Below are 13,686 nucleotides of genomic sequence, written 5' to 3'. Positions count from 1 at the left end.
CAATTCTGATCTGAAATTCCAAATACAGAATGAATCTTCTTTGGCTTGGCTTCGCGGACGAAGATTGATGGAGGGGGTAAAAGTCCACGTCAGCTGCAGGCTCGTTTGTGGCTGACAAGTCCGATGCGGGACAGGCAGACACGGTTGCAGCGGCTGCAGGGGAAAATTGGTTGGTTGGGGTTGGGTGTTGGGTTTTTCCTCCTTTGCCTTTTGTACTATTATTGAATAAAATTGGTTGCCATTACTTTTTTTATACATTGTTCTAGTTGTTTTAATCTGTTCTGTTAGTTGTAAGTACATACTCATACATAAATCATATGTATTTAGCACTGATTACAAAAATACTTAATGAGCAGTTTGAAATGGGGCCTACATTTCCCATCTGGCCTGGGCCTTTTATCAACTTTGCACAAGCCTGAGAGGAACAAGATAGATCCAAAGATTTTGAGGGGTGAAACTTACGATTCTATGAGCAGGAACACGGGCTTAGCTTGTGGGCGGATACCCTGATTTGAAAGCCCCAAATAATCAGAAGGATTTTACCGGGTTGGTTGTATGTTCCTTTGCTGTGTCTGAATCTGGTGCTGACATCCATTCATCAATGCTGGGCACGCTATCTATTTTTATTCTTTATGTTTTGATATAAATTGAGTGCCTTGTTGGGCCATTTCAGATGACATTGAAAAGTCAGCCACATGGCAGAGGAATGCGAGTCTTAGTATTACGAGCTCCTGTTTAAGTTAGTGTGAGTATCACTTTAAGGGCTAGTGCTGGCTGTAACCATTCACAGTTGCGGAGAGACAACTAGTACAGGCAATACCCAAAGTTGATACTCTGGAGGAAGAGAAAGAACATTTGTTGCTTTATCCAGGGACACAGGTGGTGAGAGACTCCAGTGAGAGAACACTGAAGGAAACAACATTCATTATTGACTACCAGCCATCTCATGGAACCCTGAGGTGAAGTGACTCTGTGTGAAATGGACAATTTGTCTGATTCTCCCTGTTAGGGGAATTATTGAACCACACCGTGACTAAAGTAATGGTCATTTCAATTGACCAGTACCTGGGTTGTGGAAGCATCGTGGAAGTCACATACACAAAGAAAAGGGGACTTGTGACCACCGTTCGACTGAAAAGATATTTCTCGGCAAGAAACTCGACAAGGATTCGTGAGTTTTCAGCAGCCAGTCAGTCTCTCCCACCTCCTTCGTGATTACTTCTAGATTTCAGTTTAAAGTCTGTGTTTCATCACAGGGTTTCTAAGACGGATCTTTGGAATGACTTTTCAGATTAGTGCCTAAGCTGTAATGGTTTGGGTATTCCCGCCCACAGCACACACACACACACGTGTCCATTTGCATATTTGAACTCGTGCTATATTTATTGGTAGTTATTAATAAATATATTGTTTTAAAACAATTTCATGGTCTTGCTGAATTTCTATTGCTGCTGGTCTGCCACTTCCCATGAGCTAGTTAAAATTGTAATGAAGCAGAAAGGGTGACAAAATCTCAAAAACCCAGATTATTATCTTTCACGATTGCAAGGATGAGATTCGAACTGGAAACTTTGAACTATCCGTCAAGTGAAATAGTCCGTCTCGCCATCCTCATTGAGACGGCGGGCAGAAGATTTAATTGAGCCACATGGTCGGCACAGAGGTGGTGGGCCGAAGGTCGGTTCGTGTGTGAACGGTCAACCAGTTTACCTACCTCAGCTGCACCATTTCATCAGATGCAAGGATCGACAACGAGATAGACAACAGACTCGCCTTTGGAAGACTACACAAAAGAGTCTGGAAAAACAACCAACTGAAAAACCTCACAAAGATAAGCGTATACAGAGCCGTTGTCATACCCACACTCCTGTTCGGCTCCGAATCATGGGTCCTCTACCGGCATCACCTACGGCTCCTAGAACGCTTCCACCAGCGTTGTCTCCGCTCCATCCTCAACATTCATTGGAGCGACTTCATCCCTAACGTCGAAGTACTCGAGATGGCAGAGGCCGACAGCATCGAGTCCACGCTGCTGAAGATCCAGCTGCGCTGGGTGGGTCACGTCTCCAGAATGGAGGACCATCGTCTTCCCAAGATCGTGTTATATGGCGAGCTCTCCACTGGCCACTGTGAAAGAGGTGCACCAAAGAAGAGGTACAAGGACTGCCTAAAGAAATCTCTGGGTGCCTGCCACATTGACCACCGCCAGTGGGCTGATCTCGCCTCCAACCGTGCATCTTGGCGCCTCACAGTTCGGCGGGCAGCAACCTCCTTTGAAGAAGACCGCAGAGCCCACCTCACTGACAAAAGGCAAAGGAGGAAAAACCCAACCCCAACTAACCAATTTTCCCCTGCAACCGTGTCTGCCTGTCCCGCATCGGACTTGTCAGCCCCAAACGAGCCTGCAGCTGACGTGGACATTTACCCCCTCCATAAATCTTCGTCCGCGAAGCCAAGCCAAAGAAAAGATATTCTCTGGTCCAAGACAGGTTGCAGTTGGTGGAAGGATCTGTGGAGAACCGGGAGCAAGCACACTTTATTCAGTTGGCTTGCCTTATTCTAACCGACCTGCTAAGGACCTTGCAGTTCTTTCCCCCAACGATTTCGCGCTGGGTTTGCAACAAAAAAAATGTAACGTTTCTCCAACTAACGTTGCGAAGTAAAAGAACCAAGAATCGCGCGGGCAGAATCTTCGAGCCACCCGAGATTTGCGCTGGCAGTTCCGGAGGGGAACAGCGAGGCAGAAGGCGTGGCCTCGCTGCAAAGAGGAACAGGCAACCAGGGACCAGAGCGCAGCCCCCGTCCCTGCAAATACGCCTGCGGGTGAGATCGATCGGGGGAGGCGGCCACCGCCAGCTGGCCTCTTGTATTTCCTTCTGGGCTGCTTGAGTGTGGTTTGCACAGCGTGCGTGCGAAAGACCAGTCCCAAATGAAATGCACTAGAACAAAAATCATCAGCCGATTGAAGCAATTGGATTTCAAGCAGTATGAACGCTCCCTCCCCCCCCAGTATTCATTGGAAGATCTTCCTTTACGTGCCAAACCTTATAGGTAAGGGGATTTTGTTTTGGGTTCATGATTCCTCGTTTGATATTGTACTCTTAAAGCGCCTGAGTTATGTAGGGCGATTGCTTGATGTGGGTGGACAGCTGGAGCAGATGTAATCCCCTGATACTTGTACATTGGTTTACATATCTTTATTACATAGAATGCTGTGTGACCTGTTTCTCCAGCGCTGAAAGAGGATTGAGGTTGCACAAATTCAAAGTTCAGATTCATTGTCAGAGCTCCATGAGCTCCAGTGGAGAGCCATGACCTTCCAAATGCTACCCTCAGATTCCCAAAGTCCTTTCAGTCGCAGGGATGAAGTGCGTCTGAGATTTGGGTCTTGGTTCTGGAGACCCACGGGGTCAGAGAAATACTATTGGAAATACACATTTCAGATGTGATCCTTAATCTTGGATACAATGTATGATTAAAGCTCGGAGTCTCTTCTGGACAATAGGTGCTCCAACATCTTTTTTTTTAGTAACCAACTGCCTGAGATGGGTAACACCGGTTTACAGAGTATTCTGCAATTAATTAAAACGGGATACACGACCCGAAACCGAAAACTCGGCTGTAATTACAATCAGATCAATTTCCCTTTGGAATACGATTCACCCACAACAGCGAGCCTGGGTTGGCAAGGAAGTCGTGAAAATTTACCTCCCTGTACCTGACAAGTGAGTTCAGGAGTTGGGGGGGGGGGGAGGGATTTCTTCTCCCCGCCTTCTTGCAGGGGGAAGTAAAGGCAAAAAGTCTGGAAATGTGAAGTTAGACTGAAATATTAAAAATGTTCCAACAAGCAGGCTAGGATTGTGGAGGGACAGATGGAATACTGTTTTGGTTAATCGCCCATCCTCAGAGCTGTTAGAAAAATGGATGGTGATGAAGTTGGAAGGTAGAGGGGGTCTGGAGCAGGGGTGTCAAACTCAAATTCACAGAGGGCCAAAATTAAAAACTTGGACTAAGTCGTGGGCCAAACTAAATATTTATTGAAAATTTTCAACAACATCTGCATGTTTTATCTTCTTTCAACATATGTAATGTTAAACTTTTTCTTATTAAAATAAATGTTTAATAATAGTTTTGGTTAAACTCTTTCCAGAAGAAGCATTAACAAATGAGAAATAAAATATTCAATCAATAATATTTCTCTATAGCCTTTAAGCTCCTTTTAAATGTATTTTAATACATTTCATAGTGTCGTCGTATGTTATATTCTTAAACTACAGACATGCTGGCTCCACACACAAGACAAACAGGTTTGTCTTTTAAAATGATGAACATATAGTCTGCCTCCCACCTGTCTTGTAAGGTCCTGTTTTCTGTCTTTCGTTTGGCCATTTTTGGTAAGGGGTTTATTACATGTGAGTTAGGCGACAGGTCGCAGATGCTAATGCAAGTAAAGAGAGGAGGTGAGGGCGATTAGCGGGCTGATGCCAACACATTTGCAAAGCATTCTGGGATTTGTAGTATTAGCTGTGCATGCGCTATACTGGCGTGGTGGCCAGCGGGCCAGCTCTAATACATATTTGATATGATCTTGCGGGCCAAATATAATTATATCATGGGCCAAATTTGGCCCACAGGCCTGAGTTTGACATGTGTGGTCTAGAGGGAGAGGCAGATTATTTACTCATAATTCCCAGAAGTGAGAAGGGTGGGGGGGGAGGGGGGGGACCTCTAAATCTCTTGAATGTGAAATAGTAGAATTTTACTGACAGTTTATAATATGACCTGAATCTTGTTCCTCCAGTGCTGTTGTTGACTAATAATGACTAAGCAATTTTAAAGAAGTTGGACAACATAGTTTCTGTAATAGATGTTAATGCATGCTTTATTCCAATTTCACCATGTGCTTTGCTCAAAGCAAAAAGTGTCAAAGACTTCAGATTTTTTCATTCCATTTCAATTAAAGCACATACCTAGATCCAGCTTGTGAAGAAACAGGTGAACCACTGTTGTGCAGTAATAGACATGAGACCCCAAAATAAGGAGGTTCTTGGGAAAGCCGCAGAGTCCTGAAATTTGAGATGGCCTTGGGCTTGAGGACATCTGTTCTGTTGGTGACGCTACACTGGAAAGATATAGGAGGCCAAAGAGGTTTGAGAGGAAGAATCAAAGCAATAAGAAATGGAAGTTCAAGCTCTCATTTGGGGACTGAGTGGAGGTATTCTTCAAAGCAGTCACCCAAATGACATTGGTTTTCCCAATGTGAATGCAATCACGTGATCAGCAGTAAATGGAGTCATAAATTGGAGGTAGTGCATGTATACATTGTCTCAGCTAGTACAGCAGTTTGTTCTGTGGATCATGAGATGGGAAGAGTAAAAGACCAGTGAAACATCTTTTGTAATTAGGCAGGAAGGTGTCATAGGAAGAGAGCAAATATTTTTTGGAACTGGAAGAATAAATGGCTCCTTTGGAATACTGGTCTAGAAAGGATGATGTGTCTGGTGGTGACATCTCTAATCCAACCTCAAACTCCATCCTCCATCACTTTGATTGTGCAATCAGCAATATATTTCCAATGTTCAATTCCATTGGCAACACCACATTTAAAAAAAAAATCAACCGATAACCCGTCCAGGAAGACCGAAACAACATCCAGTCTTGGGCAAATAACAATTGTGATACAGAAGTACCACCAATTGTAAATATTTGGCAACATAGCCATTGCCAATTTTCCTTGGGCCGCTCTCAGTGGTCAAGGAGCTACTCCCCAAGTGGTAGTGGTCATGATCTTTACCGTGCGTCAACTCCAATTAAGTACAGGGTGCAGCACTAACCACTGAATGCAGCCTTAATCAACTACTCTAAAGGCCCTGACTAAACCCCATGGTTTATGGATCAGTTGTAATCCCCTGATACTTGTACACTGGTTAAGTGCCACAAAGACCGTCTCTGCAAAAATCTTCCATATGTGTTGGCAAGCTAACTGCCAGCATCCATTAGCTCCAGTGGATAGCCATTATCTTCCAAATGCTGCCCTCAGATTCCCAAAAGATGGACACTACTTGGTCATCTGTCAGAACAAGATGGGGGGACTGGGAAAATGCTTCAACTCTTGGGGAGGGGGAGTGGTTTCTGAATACACGTGGGTTCTTGGAGCAGTAAATCAGGAAAGGCTTCAGCTTAAAACCAGCAACATTACCACCCAGTATCAAGGTCACTTGATCCTTAAATGCTTGAAATTCTGGCATCATGCAAGCATTTTTTTTTAATGGGTGTACGTTTTTTCCGGCATCCTCTTCCAAATAAGTCCCATTTCATCCACATTGAAAATGTGCTCTGGTTGATAACTGCCATCAGCATTTGCTGCTTCCCCTGAGACTTGTATGTTGTGCAACCCGTACCTTCTTTTAAATCGACTAAACCAGCCATTACTTGTGGTGAAGTTCCCAATGTACTTCTCTTTCACTCATTGCTTCAATGCCTCAAAAAGATGTCCAGCCTTTGTCTGAATCATCCTTAATTCAGTGGCATGCGTTTCTGTATCAGGCCTTCCAACCACACCATTAATAACTTCTCCATCATGTGAATGGCCCGTCACCGATGCTTAGCTAAAATTGTGCTCTTCAAACTTACAGATCCTCTTACAGCCTTGTGTATTCTCTCTGCATCCTTTAAAATCATCGACACGGTGGAATGCGACCAATGTAGAGCTGCATGCAATATCATTGTCCTTTCTTCCTTGGTCATGCTGGTTAATGGCTTTCATTTTTACCTCCAAAGTTATGGTTTCCCTCAGAATCTTAGCAGTTCTATCAGCACGGGATATGTTTTTCCTCTTGCCAAAGAATGGTGACTGCACACATGGCTCAGTACAGTATAGGGCCATGTTGTGCATGTGCAGATGTTTTTTAAAATTTCTGTCGTATGTGTGGATGCTTGTAACTTGCATAGATCAGATGTTCAGTACACAAAAGCACTGGAGAAACCCATCAGGTCTCACAGGGTTCTTTATGTAGCAAAGCTATTTAGCCAACATTTCAGGCCTGAGTCATGAGCAAAAAGAAGGTAGATCCAAAATATTGGTTTACATATCTTTATTACATAGAATGCTGTGTGACCTGTTTCTTCAGCGCTTTTCTGCATTGAAAGAGGACTGAGGTTGCACAAATTCAAAGTTCAGATTCATTGTCAGAGCTCATGCATGACATGACATCACATACAACACTAACATTCAGTGGGCCAGGCAGAATTTCTGCTTCTTGGTGGTGTTTAAAAAAAAACTACTCCAGAAAGATATGTACACAAAAGAGAAATGTAAACTGTAAATATTCAGTAATAAATAATGTACAAAGAGTCCTTACATGAATTCTGAGTTTGTTATTGAGGAGTCTGATGGTGGAGGGGGAGCAACTGTTCCTGAACCTGCTGGGTATGAGTCTTGAGGTGCTTGTCCATCTTTCCTGATAGTAGCAGTGAGAAAAGAACAAGTCCTGGATGATGTGAATCCTTGATCGATGTTGCTGCTCTCCAACAACAGCGTACCATTTAGATTTTCTCAATGCTGGGAAAAGTTTTGCCTGTGATCTATTGGGCTTTGTCCACTACCTCTTTCAGGACTTTCCACTCAGAGATATTGGTTCCCCCATCACCAGGCTGTGATGCAGTTGGGTTGTACACTTCTAAGATTACTGATGTCATTGCCAAACACCCACAAACAACCGAGGAAGTAGAGGTGTTGACATGCTTTCTTCACAATGACATTAGTGTGTTGGGTCCTGGAAAATCCTCTGAGATGGTGACCCAGGAATTTAATTTTACTTGCCCTCTCCACCTTTGATTCCCCCCCCCCCCCAAAGATCACTGGATCGAACACCCCTGGTTTTCCCCTCCTGAAGTCCACAATCAGGTCCTTGAGTGCGAGGTTGTTGTTAAGACACCATTCAGCCAAGTTTTAAATCTTCCTCCTGTATGCGGACTCATCACCCCTTTTCATGCAACCCATTTCTGTGGAATAGTCAGTAAATTTATAGATGGTGCTGTTGTTGTACCGAGCCCCACAGTCATGGGTGTAAAATGAGTAGAGCAGGGAGCTAAGTAGGCAACCTTGTGGTGCTCTGGTGCTGGAGGAGATGTTCATATCAGTCCTCATTGATTGTGGTTTGGAGGTAAGGAAATCTAGCATCCTTTGGTACAGTGTGGGGTGTTAAGGCCCAGGTCTTGGAGTTTTGAGGGGATGCTGGTCAATAAAGAGCATCCTGAGGTTTGCGTCTTTGCTGACCAGGGGTTTGTTTAGAGCCAATGAGATGACATTGCCGTAGACCTGTTGATGCAGTTGGCAAATTGGGTCGGATCTATGTCACTGCTCAGGCAGGAGCTGATATGCTTCAATATATTTCTCAAATAGTGCTGACAACCGTGGATTGATTGGGTTTTGCCTGCGCTTTAACTAATTCCTTTATATGTCTGTTTTTTAAATATAGCAGTTTTGCATTAATTTGTGGACATTCTGTTAACTGCTGTCCACTGTACATTTGGAGTGAGCAAAGCATGAAGAACATATACACTATGTTCTCATTATTCTGGTGTCGGAATGCACTGTCTCCATTTCAAGGACAGAACAAAATTTTGTCCACTCATGGACACATTGCAAGAAACAAATTGTGCCTGCAGCCTTAAATTTTTAAATTCTGTCCTTGTTTTCAAATCAATAGCAGATATTGCAATTGCGACTGGGTTGCCATTCTTCGGAAATAATAGCTTCCCATGACTTTCACTGCACTTAGTTTGTGATAGGAATTTTAAAAAAACACAAAGAGCACTTATTGCTTGGAACACAGTACAATCCGTATGTTCTGTTGTGGTAAATTGAATTTTTAATCTGCAACCCGGCTGTACTACTTCTAAACTGAGAACATTGCTATTGTATAAAATTAATGACCTAACAATTTCTAAATTTGTGAGCAAGGTAATAGGAGCTGGGAACTGTGAAGCAGATTTGATAACTTGGAGGATAGAAAGGTGCTTGTGGAATAGGTACATGGCAGATGTATTTTAAGAATAAATTGATGTGTTTTGGTACAAAGAATTGGGAGAAACAATATAAATTAAAGGATCCTGTTCTTCAAGTTGGGTGGAGGCTCTATGGGTGCACAAGTCATTGAAAGTGGTTGGGCAGGTTGGAAAGCCAGTTACTGAGCCACTTGTACTTTAATCAGTAGGGACATAGAATGTAATACCATGGGCAGCAGTGATCAGTTTCAGTGGGGTTCGAATCACGTGCTGTCTGTAAGGAGTTTGTATGTTCTCCCAGAGTCTGTGTGGGTTTTCCCTGGGGGCTCCAATTTCCTCCCACTGTTTAAAGTCTACCGGGGGCGGGGGGGAGGGATAGGTTAATTAGGTGTAAATTGAGGGGCACAGACTTGTGGCCTGTTACCTTTTTAAATTTAAAAAAGTATACAACATATAACCATATAACAATTGCAGTACGGAAACAGGCCACGTTGGCCCTTCTGGTCCGCACCAATTTAAGTGAAACTCCACTAGCTCCCTGCCCATAACCCTCCAACCCCCTCACATCCATGTAGTGGCAAGTCTTTTAATTAAAAAACACTGGTCATTCCTCAGTTGTCGTATTCTGTTCAATTCTGGTCACGATGAGAGATAGAGAGTTCAGAGATTTATGAACATTTTTCCTGGGTAGAATGACTACATTCATGCAATGGATCAGAGACTATTTTCTTTGGTGAAGAGACGATTGAAAGCAGACTAGATAGGACTACATAAAATGATGAGGGATTGAGGTGGAGTGGAGTGGGAGGCTATTTCCACTAGGTGAAAGATCAAAGACTGGAGGTCATGGGTGTAAAAATGAAGGAAATTAACAGAAGGGTGGTTGGAATCTGGAATGCACTCCTTGCAGGTCTTGTAGAACTCTTCTTTTGTGGTCTTCAAGAGGACTTGGATAGATGTATGGTGAAGGAGAAATTCCAGGACTCTAAAGAAACATTCAGGGTGTGCAACTGGTGAATTGCTCTGGTAGAGAGTTATCATGGACAAGAGGGGCTAAATGGTTTAGGTCCAAAAGACCATTCTGTGATTCTGTAACTTGGCATGCCCTTAAAATAGAGTGTGTTTCGAAGTAGACTTGAGCAGGTAATATCGATTTATTTTGAAATATCTGAAAAAAATGTGGGAGAGGCAGGGAGAAGTTAGTTATGACAAAGTTCACTGCTTTAACTAAATGCAGACCATTTTACTTTCAGGTTATGCAAGGATATTCCTCCTGCTAATGAGCTGGTGGGTTTTCAATTATCCTGAGTTGTTTGTTCCCTGCTATGTGATATCCATTATTCTCGATGGTAAGTGCTATCTTTAAAACATAAAAGGAAGGAAAATCTTTAAAACTAACCTGAATTTGGTTGAATGTCAGAAGTTTTCTGCCTTGAGCATTGCACCTTACAGATGTTGCTCATTCTATTAATTTGTGGCATCAGGTGGTTTCATTTTAGTAATGTATAAACTTCCTTTTTATTAATACCCGTAATAATACTTCCCTTTAACATTTCAAATGTAACCACCAACTAAAATACTTAAGAATTCCCCCATCGTTTGTTGTAAAGTTTTTTTTAAAGTTCAAAGTTTTCACTGTAATTTGCTCTTGATGTAGAATTCATTACCAAATCTTCATTTATTACCAAAGTCATGATCAGTTCATCTTGTGAACATTTGACTTTATTGACATATATAATTTGTATGCTCGGGATCAGCGTGTCCACATTTCTTTTGTTTACCATTTTACCCTTTTCACTCCTCCTTCATGGGTTTAAGGCTGGAGACTCTACCAGTACAGTGCCCTCTCGACTCCATTCACAAGAAGCGCGTGTTATATTAGTTTTTATATTACCCTTTTGTTTTCTTGGGAGTTTTGAAGAGAGCTTGCCAGAAAAACGGTATCAATTTTTTTTTCCCCTCTTGCTATACCCCTAATTTGGTCTCAATAAAGGGTCTTGACCAGAAACATTGACTAACAATTTTTCCCCATGGATGCTGTGTGACCTACTTATTCCCTCCAGCATTTCATTGTTTGCAACTGATTAAAACTTATATTCTCCAAAGCTCAGAGAATTAGAAACAATAACATTTTTGTACACAGAGAATTGCTCTTGTGTTAAATGTTCCTAAAGTTCCATAATGTACATGTATTACAGTATTTAATATATCAATTGACATTTTTTTACTGGATTTATTTCTAAATGTTTCTTTCAAGATTAAGGTAATTTTATATTCTGTTATTCTATATAAAGTTTGTGAATGTTTGTCTTCTCATTCTTTAACATTTTTAAGATGTTAATATTGGGTCTTTTCATAATATTTTCTAGAAAATGCCACTTAGGTTTCCCTGATGGTTGAGTTTGATTCATTGTATTACTTATAGCCTTTTAGAATTTGGAGCTCAGACATAGTTGCTATTTTTTTTTTAACTCCTGATTTTCTTTTAATGATTGGATGCTTTAAATGTCCCCTCGTTGGAATTTTTGTTGTTGCAGAAATTGTTAAACCAGTGGCTTTCAGACTTTTTCTTTCCACCCATATACCATCTTAAGCAATCCCTTACTCATCATAGAGCACCTATAGCTTAGGGAATACTTAGTGGTATTTGAGTGGAAAGAAAAAGGTTGAGGACCACTGCTGTAAACTGTAATACTCTGGGTAAAGAGAACATGTACCAATCTCATTTCTAGCTTTCCAGATACTGGTATCTGTTTGTGAATTCAGCTAAAGAATGCCACCAATACAGCATAGAATGCACCTATTCAGTTGGAGATGTGATAATAAATGGGCCAAGAATGTGGCCCTAAAGTTTAACATGCACAATACTGAAGCTGATAATTATCTCAGCAGCTTTGCGGTTTGGCTTATTAATTCCTACTGAAAACCAAAATCCTATTGGTCAACAGCATTGTCGGATGTATGCAAATCTTATATAATCATACTTGTGTATTAGGGGATATGTTTGCTTTAGATTTAGAAGTATGCCAGCCCTGCCTGCTCTTTTGGAAGAGGAGGGCAAAATGAAAGAAACCAGGAGGAAGTCTTCAGCTGGCTGGTTCACAAGAGAGTTGCAGAAGCATATTCTTGGCTGGGCACCTGTGTTTGAAAAGGCAGTTGGTGCTCTATAACGTGTTGAAATGAGATGGAAAGGTCCATCACCTGAATAGCAACAAAAACCCGAAATCACCTGGGTTTTGACCTAATGTTGTATTTGGATCTCTTTTGGCCAAGAGGTGAAGTGAGATTGATGAACAGTTAAGTGAAAGCAATTCCATGTTACCACCATTGTAAATGACAGCAATGAGAAAAGCTAGATTCTTTCCAACTGTTGGAAATTCTGAAGTTGTCTTGATTCAACTTGCTGGTCCCTTTGACAGCTCTAGGTTTCCATTCAGACCTTTAGTGATCGTACAGATCAAATTCACTCTGCATGACAGATGGCGTATTTTTATTTAATTACTAATTAATCATTAATCAAGTCAGGCTGGTCATTGGCAAGGATTTAACTTGGTGTCAACCATTTTAACAGGTGGCAAAAGGGGAGAAATTACACATCACATAGCTAAAGAAATCTAGAAACAGCGTGGATTAACAGTGACAAATGTTTATGTAGTTATGTAAAGCATCGAGTCCACGCTGCTGAAGATCCAGCTGCGCTGGATGGGTCACGTCTCCAGAATGGAGGACCATCGCCTTCCCAAGATCGTGTTATATGGCGAGCTCTCCACTGGCCACCGTGACAGAGGTGCACCAAAGAAAAGGTACAAGGACTGCCTAAAGAAATCTCTGGGTGCCTGCCACATTGACCACCGCCAGTGGGCTGATAACGCCTCAAACCGTGCATCTTGGCGCCTCACAGTTTGGCGGGCAGCAACCTCCTTTGAAGAAGACCGCAGAGCCCACCTCACTGACAAAAGGCAAAGGAGGAAAAACCCAACACCCAACCCCAACCAACCAATTTTCTGCTGCAACCGTGTCTGCCTGTCCCGCATCGGACTTGTCAGCCACAAACGAGCCTGCAGCTGACGTGGACTTTTTACCCCCTCCATAAATCTTCGTCCGCGAAGCCAAGCCAAAGAATCCTATAATATATTAAAATGATCTGCCATAAGGTTTATATGCCAACACTAACTTGAGGAATATGTTGTGTGTTAGATTGACATTTTAACATTTCCTAAATTGCACAGAATAATTTTTCAATGTATTTTCACGAGATGTTTCAAACCTTGCAGGGTTTGATGGATTTTCAGCTCGTCAGTTAAACCAGATATCTGCGTTTGGAGCATGGTTTGATGTGGCTATTGACAACTTTGGGCGGAGCATGTTGTGGAACTTGCTCTATGATGTAAGTCAACAGCTCGTCTCAGCTGTGAAAATGACAGTATTTCAAATTTGTCCTTCCAATATGCCTATAGATAAAATGAGGAGAATGAAATGACAAGATATACAGAAATAATTCACTGCAGTAACTTCACTGTGACATTTCTTTCTCTGGTGTTGCAAGCTGTATTAATGAGTTGTGATTTGAGATACTGGGACTATTTCCATTGGAGAAAACCACAAGGCTAATTCATAGAAATGGAACAATTACCACTACAAATATGAGGAGTCTTTCATGCAACATCAGTCATTCTA

General features: G+C 42.1%; 1 protein-coding gene across 2 annotated transcripts in view; it reads left to right on the top strand.

Annotated features, from left to right (window-relative positions):
- Positions 1 to 2,534: 2,534 nt before the first annotated feature.
- LOC138749431 (uncharacterized) overlaps positions 2,535 to 13,686 on the top strand; it is a 28,141-nt gene continuing 16,989 nt past the window's right edge. Inside the window, exons 1-3 of one of the 2 annotated variants that reach the window (XM_069910745.1) lie at positions 2,535 to 3,051; positions 10,263 to 10,358; positions 13,284 to 13,396. In XM_069910745.1, the coding sequence (XP_069766846.1) occupies positions 2,988 to 3,051; positions 10,263 to 10,358; positions 13,284 to 13,396 (273 nt within the window). In that variant the 5' untranslated portion in view covers positions 2,535 to 2,987. Of the gene's footprint in view, positions 3,052 to 4,278; positions 4,308 to 10,262; positions 10,359 to 13,283; positions 13,397 to 13,686 lie in introns of those variants that run through there. The other variant, XM_069910746.1, reaches the window with a different exon arrangement.

This window comes from Narcine bancroftii, chromosome 14 (assembly GCF_036971445.1).
Source record: "Narcine bancroftii isolate sNarBan1 chromosome 14, sNarBan1.hap1, whole genome shotgun sequence".
Lineage (NCBI taxonomy): Eukaryota > Metazoa > Chordata > Chondrichthyes > Torpediniformes > Narcinidae > Narcine > Narcine bancroftii.
This window is presented reverse-complemented; position numbering and strand designations above follow the sequence as displayed.